The sequence below is a fragment of the Anser brachyrhynchus genome (assembly GCF_964034855.1).
Source record: "Anser brachyrhynchus genome assembly, chromosome: 1".
NCBI classification, from domain to species: domain Eukaryota; kingdom Metazoa; phylum Chordata; class Aves; order Anseriformes; family Anatidae; genus Anser; species Anser brachyrhynchus.
The window spans coordinates 33276623-33298664 of record NC_137694.1 but is presented as its reverse complement, the minus strand read 5'-3'; the positions used below and the strand labels follow the sequence as shown (position 1 = coordinate 33298664).

Genomic DNA, 22042 nt, shown 5'->3' with positions numbered 1-22042 from the left:
AAAGAAAGAAGAAGGCTGAAACTCCTTTTCCTAGCCCAGGCTTACTCCACTTTAGTAAGGAAAGAAGCGCTATCCTTCCATCCTTGAGCATCTCGATCTTGCTGCAATATGCTTACCGTTTATTCAAACCTAAGACATTACCACAGCTATTAATAATTTAAAAGCATAAATTAATTTTTATATTGTTTCAACTGAAGATCAGAAAATGGTTTTAATATATAAACTTTCCACCGGCTATTAGAAGATTCAGTAGGTCTTGAAGTCACCAAGATTATTACGGTGTTTCCAGAAACTTGCTTTTTGTAGGTTATTAGTTCTGACATCTGTCTAGATAAGCTTTCAAGTTAAGCAATCAGTATTCTGCATTAAAGCTGAGGAACAACACTCCCCCCTCTCCCAATAAACCAATATATTTCACCTCAGCAGCAGTGATTTAGGTCACCATTTCTAACAAAAAGCTTGCAGGAAAATACTCAGGAAGAGAAAGTACGTTAACATTCATCTCACTAATTTTTCACTCCATTTTTTCAGCCAGAGTTCACTCTCTGCAGGAAAAGCTCACAAACTTTGATAGAGGTCAAACTCATCTGCATAGTGACTAGTATCACCACATCACTCTAAGAGGGATTTTAAGGTAACTTTGTTTCCTTTCCCCTGCTGCTTGCCCTCTTGAGAAGAGGCCTGTTGCAGATTTTGTGTTACAAAAATTCTTCTCTCCTTTGAGCAGATTCGCAGCAACTCCAACAAAATATCCGTCCACATAAATAACTCCTAGGGAGAGACCTTCTGGGGTTTTAACAACCAACATATCTAATTCCCCTAAATAAAGCTTTAGAGCATGAACAGTAACTACTCCTGACGGTAAATATGTTGATTGCATTATTACAGTACAACTAAAACAAAATTCCCCCTCCAACTATGTGAAATATTCGCTTAAAACTTAAAGGCAAGGCCTCCGATGCCTGACTGAAACATGCACTACAATTCTTATCGGGGGGGGGGGGAATAATTTAATGAACAAATCACAAAAATGCCATCCACGTATTTGTTTTCTGTCCTGCCAACGACTGCAGGATTTGTGACAAAATTAAGTGCGACAGATTTTTCAGGTGAAGTCTGCAGAGCTGCAATAAAAGTCTATAACTGTGTAAGATGAAAGCCTTCACTGTAGTGTTTTTCAAGGATGGACAGAACCTGTAGGGTCATCGGGTCCACTTCTCTGCCAGTCCTGGCTCGTTACCTCCAACACAGGTATTAGCGCCCTGACCAGGCTAGTTCTGAATGACGCATGGTGTGGGTTTCCCCCCAGCTCTGCTTGTCATACCAGTCAGAAGCTGAACAGGTATATCTGAGGGGTTTTGTGCTGCTGTCTGCTCTGAATTTTCTCCGTCAGTTTCATCTCAGCTTACACATTAACATAGCTCCTTATCTTTGTTAAAATTATCTCTCTTTTAAGTATGTAGGCCTTTCAAAATCCTGGTAAGATACCATGTCCCCTTTTCACCCAAAATATTCATTTAGCCATGCAAAACGTATTTATTTCTCAACTATTATTATTTTTTTAATCAGTTAGTCCTTTCAGCCTTCTAAATATTTTCTTGCTCTTCTCTAAGCTTCTGCCAAGTTGCCACACCTGTTGCAAAGGTACTGGGAGTAAAACAGTCCTTAAAATACAGTCACACAGTCTCATACAAAACCCAGTCTCCCACTTTTTCAGTGCCTCAGCGGGTGCACCCTAAACTCATTCTTTTTTTCTTTTCTTTTTTTTTTTGTGATGTTTTTTGTTTGTTTGTTTTGATTTTGTTTTCTTTTACAAAGTCTATGTATCATATTGCAAATTGGGGCCTGTTCTTCCTGTCAGAAGCATGCACAACCCCTTTTCATATGAAAGAGAGCTGGGTGCACACAACTGACAGGATTATCAGGCCCGTGGTATCACTCCTATCCCTTTTTCAGCAGTACTGCTTTCCAGGTTATTCCCACGCAGTGAATACCTGTTTTGGATTACTGTCCCTCAAATGTATTAGCTTGCATTTGGCTAACTAAATCTCATTTGTATTTTCCAACAACGTGTCTAATTTCTTTAGATAACTGTTTGTTTTTTTTCTGCCCTGACTTATGCTGAACTCTTCCCACTTTATCATCTGCTAATGTCACTAGTGTACTGCTCACTTTCACATCAAGTTCACTGATACAGACACTAAATATGCCTAAAATGGCTAAACTTGTATCACTGCATGCATATGTGAGCACTCATGCTACTCTTTTAGCACCTAAAACTGCTGTGACTCACCGAACATATTCTCCATACTTTGTTCTATTTTTGTTTATGGTCGTTCACTCCATTTTTCACTCAGATGACACTCCATATACATAAATAATTTGTTAATGAGAGATTTAGAGGTGTATTTGTATTTTAGGAAAATATGTAAAATATTATTACAGCTACAACTTTCTCTTCATCCACTAGGGCCTCAAACCAGTCCTGTACTCAACCATACTCACTGATCTACGTGCAGATGTTGTTGCAGTATCAGATCCCAATTTTAAACACTGAGCAAATATAATGAAAAAAATAAAAGCCTCTTTTAAAGTAATTTTGCTTGGAAAATTCCAGACTTTTTATTGCTGTTTTCCTAATATTTCTGCCATTATTTTACGAGCACCAGCAATTAGAATCCCATAAATTTATCTAGTTTTTCAGGTCATACTCTTTTTTTGTTTTTGTTTTGTTTTTTAAGAACTAAATCAGTACTACTATTCAATTTCTTAGTGCCATCTTGAATATCAAATTACTTAAATATCTTTGTATCTTTCGAATGTCCCTTCTATTTGTTGTCAATAACAATTTCACACAGTCCTGATTTTTAACTGCTCACACTTTTTTATCCTACCATGTATGCAATTTCAGGAAGTTCAGCATAATGGCTTGTCTTTACAGTAACTTTATGCCCCTTTCCATTTATAAACTGACCTATTTTCTCTCTGCTTGACTTCCCCTTACCTCCCCACTATTTACAACAGCAAATTCTTATTCACGTTTAACTAGTATTAACTCATTTCTGCCACCTTGACCAAATGCTTTGCAGAACTGAGACCCAAACTTACTTTACCTGGCACTTAGCCTTTTCCCATAATTTCTCTTACAGCAGACAAATACTTTTTAAAAGCAAACTGTTTTTTAATTCAGCTATTCATACTTCATTTGCACAAGGTCTCGCTTCCAAAGAATAGATGAAGACCCACAACAGAAATAAATGTATCACTTACGCTCACATGAAAAGCAACAGAACCTTATACTAACACGCGAGGTCACATCAGCCCAATTCTTTGTAGGACTGTAACCTAATCAATCATTAACATAAAAAACAAGTTGTATTTCATGTTAACTTTATTTTCACCTACTGCATGTTTACCAACTAACAAAAATGTAAAAGTGTGCCCACATTACCAATATTTACATTTATTACTCCATATTAAAATATTTTCATTAACATTATAAAATAATCTTTAGAGATGCATTTAGAAAATGCTTTACTAATTCACCTCAATTGAGATGAAACATCTAATTTGCACTACATCCAAGGGAATTACACTCTGTGATGCTGTAGAGCCTTACAGAACTACATTAACAAGTACAGTCTATCAATGGTTATCGGCACTGTGGCTTTTGACTGCTCACTAAGAACCACAGTGCATAAATTACTTCACCTGTCAAACAGCTCAAAGCAATGCAGGCACAAAGTTTGAATGGTTCAGACTTTCCCTATTACAAATAACTTTTTCCAGTGAGAGCGAAGAGGGAGCCGTGCAAGGGAAAAGGGGTAGATGGGATGGTCTATCATAACCTATCAAAATTACATCGTAAGTTTAAACAATTCACATCTTTAATGAGCTAACATTCCCAAAGACATCCAACAAAAATCCACAAGTCAAAATGAAAAAGTTATTTAAACGAAACAGAAGACACACCTCACAACTGCCTAGAAAAAAAGTTGATGATTGTTTTGCAAAACGTTTGGTATAATTAAGCCAACAGGACTACTAACGCGACACAAAATAAATTCAACTTTCTGAATTATTTAAACAGTAATTTTAAGTCAAAATGACAGCATTATTAGAGATAACACAGCAAAACGAGCAAGGGGTTCCTGTAGCTTGAGATCTTATCTCAGCCAACATGGTATGCCAGATGTTTCATAGAAAGAAGCAACTTTCATCACAGACTATCACAGATCCAAATCCGCAAACGTATTCATGTAGGTACACACCACCAAATCCCTCTGAATTCATGAGGATCCTATCTGCCAGGCAGATCACTGCGTCACTTTATAGGGCACAACACACAATTTGATAAAAATGTATATTAAAGTTAACAGGCCTCAATTTGCTTGGCTTTGTTTGCAAAGTCATTACAATAGTGGGGCCAAGACTCCAGTCATACTTGAGACTAAAAAGGAACATTTTTTTCCAAGGGGAACTGCTGAGCAGCTCATGAAAGCCTAGCCTTATAAGAAACCTCAGGTTATGTTCTTCAACACTGATAACATAAAACAGTTTTTACAAATTTAGCATGAGAGTACTTTTCTTTCCCTATAACCAAATTCCCCCCAAACCCTTCAACGTTAAGGCTAAACGACCATGAAACTAGAGGAGATATATGTGTATACATAGTCATATTACTGCACAGGTAGGGTGGTGAACTCAGCTGGAAAACACTTCACTTCAAACTTAGATTATGTTAGAAGCAACAGCGAGTAAAGCAGTAATTCAAAAAACAAAAACAAACCACCCCCCAAACAACCACCTTGACAGTTTATTTCAGAATGGCCTACGTAAATGATAGAGATTATGATAAATCAAACATTTTCAAAGATTCTTCATCTTAACTGTTTATCAACTTTTTTTTCCTAAATTCCAAATAAATAACAAAAAAAACCACTTTCAATTATTTGTATCTAATCATTCAGACACATTTTCAGCAACTGTATATAAAATAACGTCAATATCAGCATGGTAAAAATAAAAATAACATTTTTGGATGTTTGATTCTTAATTATAAAGTAGTATCTTATTAAAAATTAATAGTCATTAGAAGGCTAAATTAACATTAATTTCCTTAACTGTCATAGCATATAAATGCTTCCAAAATACAATTGACACACCACCTTACGTCACAGTGCAATAAGTTAGGCTTTCAAGCACTTCTAAAATACAGAAAATAATAAAAAAAAAAATCATTTTGCAAAATAAATGTGAAATCTAGTCAGGTAATAAACTACACGGTCCACCAGAAGAAGTCAAAAAGCAAAAACTATTTTCTATGATCCAACAAATGTTTAGCAACACTACCAGAATACTATGTATTAGAGAGAGAAAATAAACAGAAAGGGACATCCTGAAGGGAGCTTCCCACTTCATTCCTAGGCCTACCAGCAATCATAAACTTTGCTAAAGCTATTAACCATGGCAATTTCTTTCCTTAGTCTGGATCTTCAAGCAATCATATGTCATCACCAAAAAAAGAAAAATTCAGTAACTACAGATCTCTGACTAAGGTTTTCCAGACATCATTGTAACTCAATAACTGCTCTACTGTGCTCTGAACTCTACAGCTTCAAGCTGGAAGTCAATCTAGGACAACCAATAGAAAGTGCACCTGTACAATTACTGCATTTCCTAATTCAGAAGGCCAAACTAGAGACAGATAAAGCTTGTGTGTACTCAGATCACCAAAACAGAAGTCCAAAAGCCCATACATCTTTTGTACACATTGCACATCTATCTTAGCATTAACTACAATGAAAAAATACCATCTATATAGTTCAGAAACATAAAATTACATTCCTTAACCAATGTACATTAAACTTGATTCTAAATTAAATATAATCATGTCTATATAGCATCTAGAAACGCTATACATGCAATAACTGTAAAATCTTTCACAAAAAAATAACCACTAAGTTAATCAAAATTAATTTCTTTTTAAAAATCATTTAATAACAGGACAGTACCACATACAGTAATTTAAAATATTCAATGTAAACTCCATGCTACATTAAAAAAAAAAAACTGCATCTTAAAAAAATAATCTGCATGACTTCAAGGAATATAAACTTATTTTTAAAAACTGCAAAAATCTACTATTTTTCAAGTAACAGGAAAAAAATATTTATCTTTGTACTCTAAAATAAAACATAATGTATGCTGCTGGTAATTGATAACAGTATAATTTAGACTGCTTTGGATATCTTCCTACAGATGCATTTTCCTTCAATGTCTGACCCCACTGAACAGTAAACAAGTTTACATATAGGAACACATTTCAGTGGTTCAAAAATTTAACTAAGTTTCTGTAACTACAATAACAGGATCTCTTAGTAACTGTCCTTTAGTACCACCGTTCTAAAATAATCAATTAAAATGGCTCTGACATGGATTGTTTATATACTTAGGATCCCCTGAAAGTTTAAGGCTTGCATCTGTAAAATACAAATAAAATAACTGCAGACCATAATTACCTTTAAGTGATCACTGCAGCAGACAAATAAGGAATTAGAAGTCCTTTCTGGTTTATTTTGTAGCATTTTTTTTAAGAGTAGGGGTATTTTTATTATTGCACACACCGACAACCAAATATAATCCCACACTCAAAAATACTACTGCAACAGCTTGATAGCACTCACCGCAAGTAATACTGTTTTAAAGCGAAGGCAGCGTTAGAACAACTTCTGGGAAAGTTAAACTCCTCTACAATTTCTCCCCACTGATTCTTCTCAGATACCTGTCAAAAACAACACACGGGCCGAGATACACAACGTACACACAAACACTGCCGTCGACAGCGAACATCGCAAAAAAAAAAACCCACGAGCTGCCACGAAGTAAATAGATAAATATATATAGAAGAAAAAAAAAATAGGAATGTATATGGGATTTAGGACTGTATTTGTTACTGACAGCCGCTAATATTTCCCCTTCGGGAACAATCCCGCTCCTCGCCGACATTTTCCCCGATTATTGTATTTTGTTTTATTTCGGGGGGCACGGCCGGGAGGGCCCGCATTGTTTTGGGGTTTGTTTGTTTTTGTTTTTACTGCCTGGACAATAACCAATCGGGAGTCCCTCTGTCGCCCCCTTTTAAATCCTACCGCGGTCCGTTAAAAACCCAAAGAAGTTTAAAATAATGCAGGCAAGTCTGGGAGGGGGCGCCCCCTGGGCTGCGGGGTGCGGGGGAGCGGGGGAGCCCTCCCGATGGGTCCCCCCACGACAGCTCCCCAGCCACAGAGAGGCCTTTCTTTTGAGGCCTACATTTCTGTCCCTAGCCTTGAAGCCTAAAGATGGCTATTTGATTACACACCGTCTTGGGTGCCCCTTTTGTTATTTTTCCCCGGGAAGGGCTCGGAGGGCAGCGCCTGGCCCCCCCCCGGCCGCGAGGATCGTTCCCTAGCCCATGCTCCGTGCCGATTATCGATGTTAAACATGCCCGCTAATTTTGAGTTGCACTAAAACTGCGCTCAGACTCTCTCCTCTCTCTGTCTCTCCCTCTCAGAGGCGCACACACAAGCTGCGACCACAAGCGAAACAAACTGCCCCTCACGGCCCCAAACGCCCCGCTCCCCCCTCGCCTTCCCCCGGCGACGGGGGGCAGGGGGCCGGGGCCCGGCCGGGGGCGGGGGGGGGGCCGGCCAGGGGGTCCGCCGTACCCCCGGATCCCCCTCCATCGCTCCGCCGACAAGGCCAAGGCACCAACCTGCCTGCCTGCTTGCTTCCTTCTTCCACCCCCCACCTTCTCTAACCGGCTTTAAATAGGACGGTTCCCGGCCACCCCGGCTCCCCCCGCCGCCCCCGGGGGTCAGAGGAGACTTTTGGGAAGAGGTTAGCGGGAGGGAAAGCCAAATTAAAACTTCCACTCACCTTCCCAAATCCGCCTAAAGTGGTGACTCTGGTGTAGAGAGCGTGAAGATCCAGCTCCTTCCCACCCACCACAGGGATCTTCTTAAAAGGAGACCTGCCAAAGGAGATACACACAAAACACCACAACTTGTCAGCTCTGCCCCCTTTTCTCCCCTCGCTGGGGCTGCCGTGTCCTTCAGGGAAGGGGCTGGAAGTTGGATCTGGTCGGTTTAAAAGCCTCCCCCCCTCCCGTTCCATCTCCCCATTTTCCTCACCCTCTGCTGTGGTGAAACTGCCGCAGCTCGTCCAGGAAAGCGAGTCCCTTTCTCCGCTGGTCTGCGTGGTTTTTACCCGTCGAATTTGCCATTTTTGTAATAAAAAAGGTCCTCTTAAAAAAAAAATCCAATTTAAAAAAAAAAACGGCCGACAACAACAACAACAATCCCCGGCTCCTCCTTGTCTTTAAGAGACCCAGGTGCCCGTGCTCGGCCGGGGATCAGCCATGGAGAGGGGCTTGTTTAAAAAAAAGTTTAAAAGGAATAAGGGAGCCCAGAGAGTGTGGTAATTGCGAGTCCTGTCTCCACACAACACACAGGCAAAGAGACAGGGAGGGAGAGGGGCACCTCTCAGTAATTCCTCCTCCCGCTGCTGCTGCCTCTCTCAGCACCACAAACCCAACCGATCCAGCCTGCACATGAGACTCAACATGGTGCTGCTGGATCACACAATGAATTGGGTTACTGTTGTGGTGGGGTGGGGGGGGAGCCGGAGTGAGGTATTGACAGTGTGTGTGTGTTACAGCCGCGGCTCCATGCGATCTCCCTCTCCCTCGCTCGCTCCCTCGCTCGCTCTCTCACACACACACACACTGTACGGCTACGGCGGCGGCGGCGGTGGCGGCGGCAGCAGGATTCACTTCTCTTCTCTCTCAGACAAAAAGATCTGAGGCCGCCGTGCTTCTGCCTGGACGAGAGCGCAACACAGCGGGCCCCGGAGGCCGGTCCCGGTACTGCACGAGGCAGCTCCGAAGGCAAAAGCCAGCGCAGCCCCAGCAAGCAGTTCCTGGCGGGGAACAATAGGCTCCTCTCGCCGCTAAGGGCTCATCTGCAATGTGCCGCAAACTTCACACAAAGCCGGGCGGAAAGAGGCGAGGGAGAGGGAGAAGAGGGGAGGAAAAAAACGGCTACTACCGGTTGTTCCAGGGCTGGGGGCCGGGGAAATGCGCCCTCCGCGCCGGGCTCGCCACGGCGGCCTCTCCCCGCTCGCTGCTCCGGGGGGAGGGCAGCAGAGGTGGGCTCGCGGAGCGGGGCCGGTTTTTTTTTTTTTTTTTTTTTTTTTTTTTTTTTTTTTTTTAATCGGGCTAACGCCGAGCGCCTCGAGTTCAAGGGGAGAGAAAACAACAACGGAAGGGGGCACTGGCGGATTTTGACTTTTGAAAAACTTTGGAGTCCCCCAGCCCGAGGTGTTTCCAAGGACAGGAAATCTCCCCGGATAGCGCGGGGTGGGGGCGGGGAGGCGCTGTGCGGCAAGGGCGGCGGGAGCCCCTCGTTTCGGGCCGTGAGGGGCTCCAAACTTCCCCAACGAGGAGCACGGGGCGCCTTCCCCAGCAGGGGTGCCCCGGGGAGGTTTGCCAGCAGGGGCCTGAACTCTGCCTCGCTCCATAAATATTTTTTTTTTTCTCTCTCAGAGACACTCTGCCCTGTAAGCAAAGAGCTTTAGGACTGCTCTACTCGATCTAAGCCACATATATGTTTCTGTATATCACTAAACAGGACATACAGCGTAAAATTGTTGAAGGAGAAAGGCCGAGGCCCTCACCCTGGACTGGCGGTAGCCAAAAGCGGCAGCCCGCTCTCCCCTTTGCATATGGCGTGTGCAGTATTTGTAAATATTTTCCTCATCACGTGTATCCAGCGCCTGGGAGCCCAGGAGAGTACCTGCACTGCGGTCACACCTGCGGAGCAGGTGGGAGCGAGAAGGGGCCTGCGCAGCCAGCGGTGCCTTCTGTCTAAAATCTGCTCCCCAGGTAAAGCGGTGGGGGTCCAGGCGGGCGTTTGTCCTTCCCTACAAGTAAACAGAGCTTCAGGTGAGCGCTTGTCCCAGTTTAAGGGGTGCTGAAGGAATGTTGGTCCCTCACAAGCAGTACACTGAAATTCAAGGCCAGATTGGGCCTTTAGTTTTCTTTAAGCAGAACTCCTCGTTAAAGTCAGTAAAGAGCTCTGTTTTGAAATCAATGGCACATTATGGCCCCAAGTGAGCACTTAAGGGAGAACTATAATTCCTTTCTATTCCATGGACTAACTAACTTCAGGAAATAAAACATTTTTTTGAGGATTTTTTGTTTTTCTTTTTGACTTGAATGCTGGTTCAGCTTGAATATAAAAAGACAGAAATAGAGCAAGATGGTTGGTAAGATTTGTCCTTGGGTCACACTTATGGGGGGGGGGCAGGGGGGGTAGAAAAGAAATCCCTCAGTTTCCAATCAGTAAATATTGACAATTGCCCTCTCTGTGTGGATGGGCTGGTGGTGCGTCAATTTCAATGTAAGACGTGCAGTGTCTATTCACTGTAGCCTTGGGTGCCCCCCCCGTCCCCCGGACTTAAACGAGACCTGCAGCAGGCTCCTGCCTGCGACACTTTGAGTTTCTGCTATTTCAGCAATAGGCTCCCAAAGCCAGGATAATGTGAACGGGAGAGGCTTAAAACAAACAAGCGATTGAGGGGTCCAAATCGCTCTTTCAGGCACACGCAGCTAAACCTTCCTCCGCGGGAGAGGGCGGTGGTTTTTAATCTCGCCTCCGAATTCCTCCCGAGCGGGGGGTCTCCCCTCGGCGAGGGGCGGGCGGCAGAGGTGAGTGGCTCTCCTCGCCCCGCGCGAGGGGAGTGGGTGGCAGAGAGGGGAGGACAGGCGAGTTGCGTAGCAGGGCGAGGTGGGTTTCCATGCTCGGCAATTGCGCACGGTCCCTTACGTAACCGTCAGCTGGGGATTCCCTGGAGGGGGTCACTTTATTCAACCATTACACAGACCCCGGCCGCCGCCGCTCCGCCGCGCCCGGGGCCGCCGCCGGCTGAGGCTGAGGCTGCGGCTCCGGCTGCAGGCAGCGCGGCGGCGGCTCCTCACAAAATGGCGGCGCCCATGGAAGCGGCAGCAGCCCCATTTTGTGCCCGGCAGAGCCTGTCAACAAAACGCCGACTTGGCCAAGGCTGAGGAACAGAAGGCGGCGGCTTCGTTCGCGTTACGGCGCGGAGGGAGGAGAGCGGAGGATTTCACCGCCCTCCCGCCGCCGAGAGGAGACTTTTCTACAAAGTGTGCGCGGGGGGGCAGGCAGGGAGGGAGGGAGGAGAGGGAGGTGAGGGGGGACGCGAGCAGCCAGCGAGTCAGCGGCTGCCTCAGCCCAGCGCCGAGCCGCCGGAGCTGCGGCGCGGGGGAGGGGAGGGGAAGGGAGGGGTAGAGAAGGGAAGGGAAGGGAAAAGAAGGCAGGCGGCGGCCTCGGCGCTGCCCGCCCCGGCTCCGGGGCCCAGCTCGCCCCCATCCGAGGGCTCCGGGGGCTGCGGGAGCGGCCGGCGGCCCGGCGCGGCCCGGCACGGCCCGGCGGGGGAGGCCGGGGCTGCCCGGGCGAGAGGCGCTGTTGGCCGCGCAGCCCGGGCGGAGGGGACCGTGCCTGTGGGATTCTGGCGAACCTGTACTGAATGACAGGACGAGCTGGCTCCTCGTGTAGCTAACTAGGTCACTGTCAGCACTTAATTACTGTTTGTTTCATTTTAGTGCGTGCCTTATGAATAAACCGGCTATTAGGCTGATGCTTCAAGTAACACTATCCAGCACCAAGGTACAAAATGTCTGTATTGGACTCTGATCTTGTGATGCCAGCTTGGTAATAATTGCTGTTTTACATTAACGATGTCTGCCTTTCTGTAGCTTGCTTCTTTAGCGTGTACCTGGAATAGATGGAGATCCCATACGATATGGCTGCGAAGCTATATTTGTATTATACCACCTGTTTGGCTGTTTTTGTGGTGATGGGGGCTCCCCTCTCCTTTGAGGCAGAGAAAGGGTTTATGAATTACGGCTTTTTTTTTCCTGATTTACCTGATTTAATATTGCATGCGTTTTAATGATGCCTAAATAAAAGTGTTAACCTATTTCATTGTTGAAGTGATAATTATTAACGTACCAATATTATATTAGTATTTAAGAATCAGAATTATAGCTTGTTGCATATTAAAGGCTCGAGGATGAAATGTATGTAAAAAGATAAAAAAAATCCTGCTGCTTTTTTTTAATCTATTTATTGATCCCTGTATAGTACCTGTCAATGCATTTTGAAGTCATTTAATTGTAAAATAAAATCTGTGTTATTATAAACTGTTTATGAAAGTTAATATATACAATGAATTTTGGTGTGTAAATATTACGTGTGGAATCAGCATAGTTGCAGACAGTACAGAGCCAGTAATTGAATTGTCACTGTTCAGTAGCGGTGGTTGTGTGTTGTTTCTTTTTTTTTGGGGGGGGGGGGGGGGGGGGGGTGTTGTTTTTTTAAGTACAACTGTGTCAACAATTTTTGTATTCTAATAGCTGTATCCCATGTTGCAGTCTCAAGCTTTTTTTTCCCTGAATCTTTAATATTAAATTCTGTGCTTATTACCTGTCTGCCCAACTGCTACTATCCAGAGCAGGCCACAATTGTTCTTGTCAGTTGCCCACTAACTGCATTTGCTTTCTGGTGGGTGAAATATTCTTTCTCATTTCCATTTTCATTTCTGCTGTGCTGCTGTTGAATTGTGGCAACATTACATTTTGATTAGAGTAACTAGTATCACTAGCTGAATGCTACTTACATTAAATAGTAAACTGTAAATCCTTAGAAACAGAAATTAACGTATTTTGTTTGCGTGCTTGCACTGGTGTGTGTATATATATGTTTTTTTAGAAAATGCATCCTATTAAATGGACGAGAGGAGAGAGTAAATCCCCTGAAGACTGCAGACAGTCATGTATAATGAAGGTGCAGTCTGAAAATAAACACAAGAATTACTGGTGAACACCTGGTAGAGGAGAAAGGGTCAGAAAACCAGTGGTAAATTTCAGTGACATTCATCTCAACCAGTTTTAATAACAAATGTTAAAGTGTTGAATTTAACTGCATACGTTAGGCTAACTGTGTATGTTAGGTTTCACTGTTTGCTCAGCTTGCTGTGATAAATGCATCTTTTAACAAGGGGCATTTACTCAGACAGGTATTAGTCCTACCTCTTCTTACCAAATAATATTCTAAAATTATTTATTTCATTTGGGTGTGCAAGCTGGTATAAAGATGCTCCTACTTTGTATAGATTATAAGTGGCTAGTACAGTAATGGTACTGTATTAAGTCATAAATTAAAGATCTTTAATGCATGAAATTAAATGCTAAGCATTACAGCAAAGACAGGAAAGTGAATGTACAATATTACAGGATACTTCTGCACACTTGCACAAAATTTCCACTGCAGTTAGTGGAATTTAACTACTCTTGCTGGTTTGTTTTAGATAATCTTAAAAAATAATAATAAATAATGATTTTACATTGAAAAAACAACTTCTTAAGTTCATTCTTTGAATGACACTTCCTTCATAAATTTATGAATGTGTTGTATGCCTTCCTCATCTTTTATTTCCTGAGTAGTAGTAACTGAAAAATAACAGTTGGAAAAATGGGCTCCATAAATACTGTTGTAAATAATCAAGTAAATTGATTAAATACTTCCTTAAATACTATCTATAACTATTGTAATTTCCCAGTATTTGCTGTACTTCACAAAGGTCCTGCTGTTGGAATCAGTGAATTTTATGATCATGTAAGTCCCAAATTAAAAACACTTCAGAGTTGAGAGTTCTTCAATTGTGCAATGTAGTATGAAACATGAAGCAGGAAAACCCTAAATGCAACTGAAGGAGAAGTAAAAATAAATACGTGAACGCACTCCCACTTGCTTTCAAAACTGCAGTGCTTTTGAAATCATAGTTCTTTTGTAGGTCCTGACTTATGTGTTCTGAACACTTGGGCTTGGCAATACTTCAGCAGTAAGTTTAGAAAGTTTAGCTAATTCATATCCTTTTCTTACACTTATCAGGCCAAAAATATGTGCTGCATTTCTCAAGTTATCATACCTATAATGCAGATTAGGGCCTGAGTGGTGGAAAATATTCGGAGGTTCTGAGAAACATTGGTCTGCAATGCAGAAGTCACGAATGTCCTGACAGGCAAACTTGTGCATGCTTTTTAAAAGCAACAACAACAAAAAAGGTATTTGCACTTAGTGAACGACCTATTTCCAGCATTACCTTGTGATTACCTGTATGTTTGTGTGATCTGGTGGATGGCACACTTCCCCTGCCACCGTAGCTGTACTTGTTTCCTGAAATAGCACTAGTGTGATTCATGTTTCTGGTTGCATGTGTGAAAGTTTGATTGAGATGCAAAACTGAGAGAGTTCTTCTGAATGTTAAAAAGGAACTGTGCTCTGAAATACGGAAACTATCAGGTTAAATTTGGCTCAAACTTTAAGGGCTTTTGTAGAGCAAGAATGATGGTATCACACATTGGTGGGGGAGGTCTAGTTAACATAAAGCAAAAGCAAGCCTAATAACTTCATAATGTTTTTAGAAGTCTTAAATGATGAAATGCTACTAGTGTGAGAGTTTTCAGTATTTCAGATCTCTCAGCAATATTTGCTCATCACATAGCACTGTCTCATCTTTGTATTTTACCAATTCAAATGGCAGCAAATGGTAGCTAAAAATATGGGGAAATTTCTCCAAGTAAGCAGTTGCCTTAGTTAACTTTTATATAGACATAAATGAAAAGGGAAGTAGTTTGAGCAACTGTAAATATGTGAACAGACAATACATGTGACAATGTATGTATTTCATTATAATACATGCTGGAAAAACTTTACTGAGAACTTAAGTAGTCGATGAAAGAAATACCAGTTAAACAACACTGTAAGTAACTAACCTATTGGAATTGCCAATTACTTAAAAGTCATGGAAAAAAAACTAATACCCCCAGATGCACTTCTGAAGGAGAAAATTTGCTGTTTAGCTATGGTTCTCAGTCTGTCTGTTGGTGATCTACTTACTATAGACTTGCTCTTACGGACTACTGATAGGTGATCAGCATCGTATTGAATGTTGCGTTGCTCAGACACAAGGAAGTAGTGCTATGTTCAGCTTAACTTAAAAAAAAAAATCTCAACGCATTGGTCAAATGCTGATGGGACACCTGACTTGAAAATTGCACTTAAAACATTGGACTAAAGCCATTTAACTGCAGTTGTGTCTAATATAACTGGAAAAAAAAAAAAAAGCTAGAGAGAAACAGTTTTTGAGGTTGTTTACATATAATGGACTATCAAATGTAGTCAAGTATCAGTTCCTGTCACTTGCAGTAATATGATAGTATTCAAAGCTGTTAGGGGAATCTATGACTGTTCTTCTCCAGATATTACAAAAAATGTTAATTATGCTGAGCTGCTACTATTTCTGAATTTTGAACCTTAACATATGATCTGTCTCACCTAGAATCTTGCTGCTAATGAAGGATAATCAAAGACAGTTAGGAAAAAGTAAAAGTAGTAGAGTGTATATCTATCATCCTATACGTTCCGCCAATTTTTAATGTTGTGGTTTCCAGAGATACCAAGAGCAACTTATGTGCAGAGCTGGGAGAGTCAGGTTCTGAGCTAAGTCTTCAGATATTAGGGGTAGTAGCAGTGTCAAAATGCGTTACATGAACTAATCTGCTTAGTCTTGTCCTTATCTAGCTTGTCTGCAGGGTTGGGAAACTGCACGCTGAGGAAAGGTCTCTTCCCTCTCTGAGACTCCCTTGCATGTGTCACAGAACAGTACAGAAGCTGGAAGAATTTTTTCAGTCCCGCTGAAGAAGGAAAAAGGGTAATCATAGAAAATGTGTGCTCAAGTAAGGGAGTGAGGGAAAAAAATGATAGTTTTGGGGGGGGCAAACACCACTCTGGCATTCTTTCAACATTGTGACAGGTGACTTCTACTGCAGATACATTTCCTTAGATGTAGTTAATGCAGAGTTTGTTTCTGTCTTTGGTTGATTCAGGGATACATAGTACTGCACATGCTCACACTTGATTTGTAATCTTAAGGCTTTCTTTATAGTTTTAAGTATTTGATTTCAGTTTCTAGAACACAAACGTCCAGTGACGTAAGTCATGTGCTGCACCAGGGACTGTTTGTGGTGTGTTCCCTAACTGTGTAAACAGCAGCGCTGGGTAAGTTTTTGGTACCCCCAGAGTTTACAGTATGGCTTCTCAGAATGAAACTTCTTCCAGTGTCATTTCATCCATCATCAAGTTACTCTAGTGTTAGTCAAAATAAGTCAAAGTCAAAATAGATTTATTTATCTTTTAATGCTACAAGTTTAGCTAAATTTAAAAGACAATAAAAGTGTAGTAAGTGTCTGTAAGCAAAACCCTTAGAATAGTTCTGCTATTGATCTGCTACCTACATTTTAATAAATCTGGGCTCATTCATCACTTTGTGTTAGGAAAATTAAATAATGTGGGTGCTAGTTTTTCTTTCAGAGGCTTCCAAGTTATTAGAGCCTCCATTGTGTTCCCTGTGAATTAGTTGTGCTTAGCACTTAGGAAAATGGAGCTGTGTCCTTAATCCAGGTGTCCGTGCTACGTTTGCAGTACTATACAAAAATTACGGTACGTATTTGATAGTGCAAGTTTCCCAACATCGTTTAAGTATTGTCCTAAGGAAGCCTGTCCTTTTGCCAAAATACGCTAACAAAGCTTTCAAAGATGTTTTTGTGATAATTTTTGAAGTTTGGGTAACTGCCTGGAGGCAAGTTCATATCAGATCAATTTCTTTATTTCTAGAAGAAAACACAGTGACACTTGATTATTTTTTTTTCACATGCCAAAGAGTTCTTGACTGTAAATGAAAATCTGATAGTTTCTATCTGCAAGTGAACATTAAGATTATGCATAATTGCATACAAACATTAACATATAAACATGAAAATTAGGGGTGAAAAATTCCATGCTCATTACTTGAGTTTTCCACGTGTGACATCATGTGTGCGTATTGTGATAGTCTGTAACTGTGTAATCATACTTCTTTATGTAGGGTCCTTCTGTCTGAGAAGTATTTTAAAAAGGGAGGTATAGCTCTGTATCTGCATTGCGTTTAAATGTTTATCTGAGTAGAGATTTTTTGCTTTTCCTTACAGGCTTTTCTGGAGTAATCGTTAGGAGACTGTGAATGCTTCATGTATACTGAGTTACCAAAATTCGGAGGTAGTAGCATCACCATCACTTTAATGTTGAGAAAGTTAAGATGCAGAGGAATTCAATACAAGAATGGTTGCTAATTTGGCCTGTTCTTTATTTAATCAAAGTGCAGTTTCAAAGATATAATTTACAGATTTATTTACGAGTGAAGACAGTTCAGCAGTAGAAGTGCTAGCCATAATTTCTGAGCCAGCTTTAATTCATCCGTAGGCAACACTGTGAGCTTGTTTGTGCGTTCTGTGGTCCTGTCTGCATTATGAGGTCTTTTCTAGTGGAAGGCTATTGTGGTGCTTGGAAGCTGCAGTAAAGAAAGCGATGTAAGTATTGTAGATACTGCCAGGTATTTCAGAGCTTAGTTTCCAGAGGCTCAAATCTGGAACTCAGAAAATGAGAAACACTTCATGAGAGGCCACCTTCTCAACATCAGAAACTCAGTGCTCGGTGTAAATCCCCGGTAAAGGCAGAAATAGAATTTGGGTATGACCACCAGGAACAATTTGCTTCAGCTTCCCAACCCCACCGAGCTCTCCCCTCCCCCCCGAGGTCTGTTCCCTGCCCTCTGCGCCATGGGTCCATCCTTCCTGGCCTGGGTGCCAGAAGAGGGAGCACTGAGCACTGTGGAGCCCCAGCCTTCATTGCACTCCCCACTGCTGCCTCAGGTGGGAGTAACTTTGCTAGGTCCAGTCTGCAGCACTGCTGATTCCACGGGAGTTTCAGCAAGCCTAGCTTCTGCTAGCTTCTGGCTTTTTTTTTTTTTTTTCCTCTGTGCATGTGCAGCTTGAGATTCAAAAGCTTATAGCTTTATCATAATATTCAATCAGAAAACTACCCAAAAGGCATATCCCTGATTCAAAGTCTATTCCTCCACAAAATTTCAAATTCTTTCTTCAAAGTAAAGAAATCATAGGCCTTTTCAAGTACATTATGAGGGCTTTTTCTGTACTTGAGTAAAAATGGGAAGTTTTTTTCTCCTCCGGTTTCATTCTTGCACGTACCTGGCTCCTCCTTGTTGAAAGTTCCATTTGAACACACCAGCTTGAGGCAGACACCTGACCTGGAAAACTTCATCCAAGGTAGTTTTAAGCTCAGAAAAGCAGTGTCTACAGTTGTTCCTTAAAAGATGTCTTGGAGCCTGAAGCCCTATTGACGTTCAATCCTGCAAACATATCCTAGTAGCCATTTGGCACCATTTGCATTTGTAGTCCCTATATACAATATACAGAGTGATTGCAAAATATCTGTACACTGGGCTCAAACGCAAGAAGACAGCTATCCTGTGATGTCCTTGGATCATTCCAAGATTATTTAAATTACTCAGAATAACACTGCCAAGTACAGCATCAGTATATGAAAGGAGGGTAGCAAGTCCTGTATGTGGAATCCCAGTAGTAAAAATGTTCCTCACAAGGGTGATTTTGGTGGCGACTTCCTCAAACAGGCTTAGGGCTATGAGTAACTGAAGCAGTTGCGTAGCATTGGGTATATTCACTGGACCTTCAGTAGTATCTGAACTGTATCTCTTTGTTATGCAGCACTGTGATCACCACATTCTGTGCTACCTGTCACTGTGGTTACAGCATCTCAGTCCAGACTGTCTGGAACAGTTTGATCAACTAACTGGATGTCCTGGGAATATTCTCAAAGGACTGCCTTAGTTTGTTATTCTCTAGTGGTTTCATTGCTAACAAAGCTTAGCCTAGTAAGTACTATCTGATACCTCTTTTTTTAAATTGCTTTTTTTTTTATTATTATTAAAAAAATTGCTTGGTGAATGGCTAGGGACTATAATGTTAAGAGCATTTTGTCCTCATTGTGGTGCTACTGATTTCAATTTGGTGTGAGTGGTAGAAGAGCTTTATGCGGTGGTTTGCTTTATTTAAGCAGTCCTTGTCCTGTCCCCGTCCCATCCTAGCAAAATGTCTGGGATGTGTCTTGCAGCAATATAATTAGAACACAGAGGGCTACTCTATGCTCACATGCCTCTCACATGAGGAAAGGAGAAAAAAAAAAACAATAAACACAAAACACCATGGTTGAGGGAGAGGGAAGGCTTTTTAGTTCTGTTTATATGGTCTTCATAAGCACAGTTACTAAAGAATTGAGATTTTTATGGCTTAAAGTTAATAACATTATTCTAGTAAAAAATCTTTGTTAATATTCCACAAGGTATTCATAAATTATCCTGAACCAAAAGTCTGCTTTTTGATGCAGTTGTGGTCCCAGGGAAGATACAGAAGCAAAGACTTTTTTGTTTTGTTTTGTTTTGTTTGTTCTTACTCATTTCAGTGGCAAGTTACAGTTCCTCGGTATAGGAGCCAGTGAAGCTGACTTCTTCTGCATCCCTGCAAGTGGTTCATTGCCAGCTGGAGAGAAACAGACAGTATTCAAACAAACCATTTAAGCAGCTTCAGTATTCTTCAACACGTTTTCATGGAAAGTGAGGGGATGTGATGTTTGCAACAGATCTTCCCCTGCCCTGGTAGATGACAAAACTTCACCACAAATGATACAGTGTGAGGTCACTGGCCTTCTAAAAAGCTGTCTTGAAGACCATAGCTCTCCAGGTTAGAACGTCTCCATTTCTGTTCAGGTGTCTTGAAAATGGGTTGTCCTGTCTGATGAAGAGTTTTTCAGAGTTGCCCTTTCATCAGTTGTAACAGCAGAGCACTGCCCATTGGAAGTTAGGAAGATTTTTCAAAACCAGGAAAAGCAAAGCCACCAATCACAAAATGTATTTTGGGTTAATTTGTTATTACTTTAGTAAAGCATGCTTATCTTAAATAAGGGTAGCAATAAATGATACAAATTCAAAAAAAACACTGCTTTATAGTTGCAAATGAAGCTATTAGAAGTTTAACAGTTGAAAAGGTGGTACTAAGTGGGCAGGTGCATGTGCCTGGGTGTGGCAGAAAAAAGTACTGCAGGCTAGCTATCTGGGGTGGCACATTTTGAGTGTAAACTATCAAAAGCAGCACTGTGCCAACCTTTGAGTGCACCATTCTTTGGGCTGCTGCCCTCCACGTATCAGTAAGAGAACAGGAGCAGCTCCTGTAGGTTTTTCCAGGACCTGAGCTCAAACTTATTAAAGAGGTTTGCGTCTACATGTAAGTCTGTTGGAACTGGGCTCCAGCACTGGAGTGGCAGTGCTCAGAAAATGTTGGATCATCTCTTAGAACCAAAGTCCCTGTATTGTGTGCAGAGTCTAATGGATGATAAAAGTATCAGGACTTAAGTATTGCTAAATGGTTCTCTTTATCATGCTTGGTTCATGTCAAAGTTAATTGGACAAAGCTGCTGCCAATTCACTGCTCAAAAATAGTATAGAAACTTACAAAGAAACTCACCAGTTGAGTTTATATTCTGCAACAGTGTTGCCAATTAATTTTTGATAAGGGTTTGCTATTTTAAAGTACTTTGTATGTACTTTGAGCTCTAAAAAAGGATTTCTCAGCATTTTTTTGTGGAAATGGAAGAGAGGATTAGATAGTTATTACAAAAATATATATAATCTTTTGTCTGAATGTATGTTACACACAGTTACACATATAGACTTTCATGGCCTTTGGTACCAGAATTTGGCCATCCGAAGCATTTTCCTGTTCTGTGATGTATCACTTGCACAAGAACACAAGAGAGTATGCAGAGGAGATGGGAAACTTTCAAGCAGCTGATACTTGTGTTCTTCCTGTGCACATCAGTCACTTTTTAAAGTACACAGCGATTTCAGTATAACTTAGCAGTGGTTTGCACATCGTTACATGGTTTTAAAATCATCTTATCCTTTGCTCTGGTTATTTATCTTACAGACATGAACAATAAAGTTTTGTTGTTTGAATTTCTGCCTGTCTAATTGCAATGAAAGGAGAAGTATGAGCTATGCAAACAGATTTTATTGAAGTATAAAGACAGAGCCAGCAATTTACACAATCTGCAGAAATGACATGTCATTACCACAAACTAGCTACCACAGGAAGTAGCTCTTGAATTGTGTGCCAGATTATGTATTAAGACTCTGCTTACCCCAATCCATAAAATTAATTGGGAGCAAAATACCCTATGCACTTTAGAGTCCCTTAAGCCTTTAGGTTGTAGAAGAAAAATATAACAGACAACTACTAAGTCTTGTATTAGATAAGTTTTGAGGTAAAAGCTTCTCAGATTCCCTCAAAATCTGGAATATAATATAATTTAGGTGGCAGTTGTTTCATGGGGTCACCTCTGAGTCACGAACACGTGCACACGCAGTATCCAAATCTCCTCTTGACCAGTGTGGGTTTTGGGGTGCAATCTAGTTTTAGGAACAACTGTAATGTTGGGCAAATCCCTGATGCTGATAAATAATTTGCATAATGGCATCACTAATATAATAGAGTAGTTGATTTGCCAAGTTAGCTGCTCGTGAATTGGTATAGTTTCTGAACAGCAACAATAGCTTGATTCTGCATCAGAGTAGCTTTTTATAGTTACACACTAAATACTCAAACTCATTTCTTCAGATGCAAAGTTGTGGCACCACTGCTAGTTGTCAGTTAACAGTGAGTTATTCAACAATTAGTTTAATACAGCTTAAACTGGTGCTGCTTCTGAAAAGGAGGATATCATCCGCCTTCATCCTCTTCTTCCTTCTTGGCACTAGCAGCTGTGCAGCCATATTGCAACCTAGATAAAGATTAATTCAGCTGAAAATTTACAGGACAAAAAAAAACGTTACCTTTTAAAGGTACCTAAGGAGATTCAGTGTGTGAAAAGCAGTGTCTCAGTTCAAGAGAAGGCAGAAATAATCAGCTTGGGGAAGGCAGGGTTCCTTCTTCCTCTGTTCCATCCTCAAAGTC

At 41.5% G+C, this 22042-nt stretch overlaps 2 protein-coding genes across 2 annotated transcripts in view; one reads left to right on the top strand and one right to left on the bottom strand.

Annotated features, from left to right (window-relative positions):
* The window catches only part of ARID2 (AT-rich interaction domain 2), a 106674-nt gene extending 96397 nt beyond the window's left edge, over window positions 1–10277 (bottom strand). Inside the window, exons 1-3 of the mRNA XM_080576672.1 lie at window positions 8172–10277; window positions 7918–8011; window positions 6687–6784 (exon numbers count right to left, since the gene is read on the bottom strand). Of these exons, the coding sequence (XP_080432798.1) occupies window positions 6687–6784; window positions 7918–8011; window positions 8172–8263 (284 nt within the window). The 5' untranslated portion in view covers window positions 8264–10277. The remainder of the gene's footprint in view (window positions 1–6686; window positions 6785–7917; window positions 8012–8171) is intronic.
* On the top strand, window positions 9763–21045 carry LOC308188274 (uncharacterized protein; the record flags this gene model as incomplete). Its single annotated transcript, XM_080577128.1, has 4 exons — window positions 9763–9861; window positions 10821–11203; window positions 11663–11726; window positions 19497–21045. The coding sequence occupies 4 exons, from the start codon at window positions 9763–9765 to the stop codon at window positions 19530–19532; spliced, it is 582 nt and encodes a 193-aa protein (XP_080433254.1). The 3' UTR covers window positions 19533–21045.
* Between the last annotated feature and the right edge of the window lie 997 nt (window positions 21046–22042).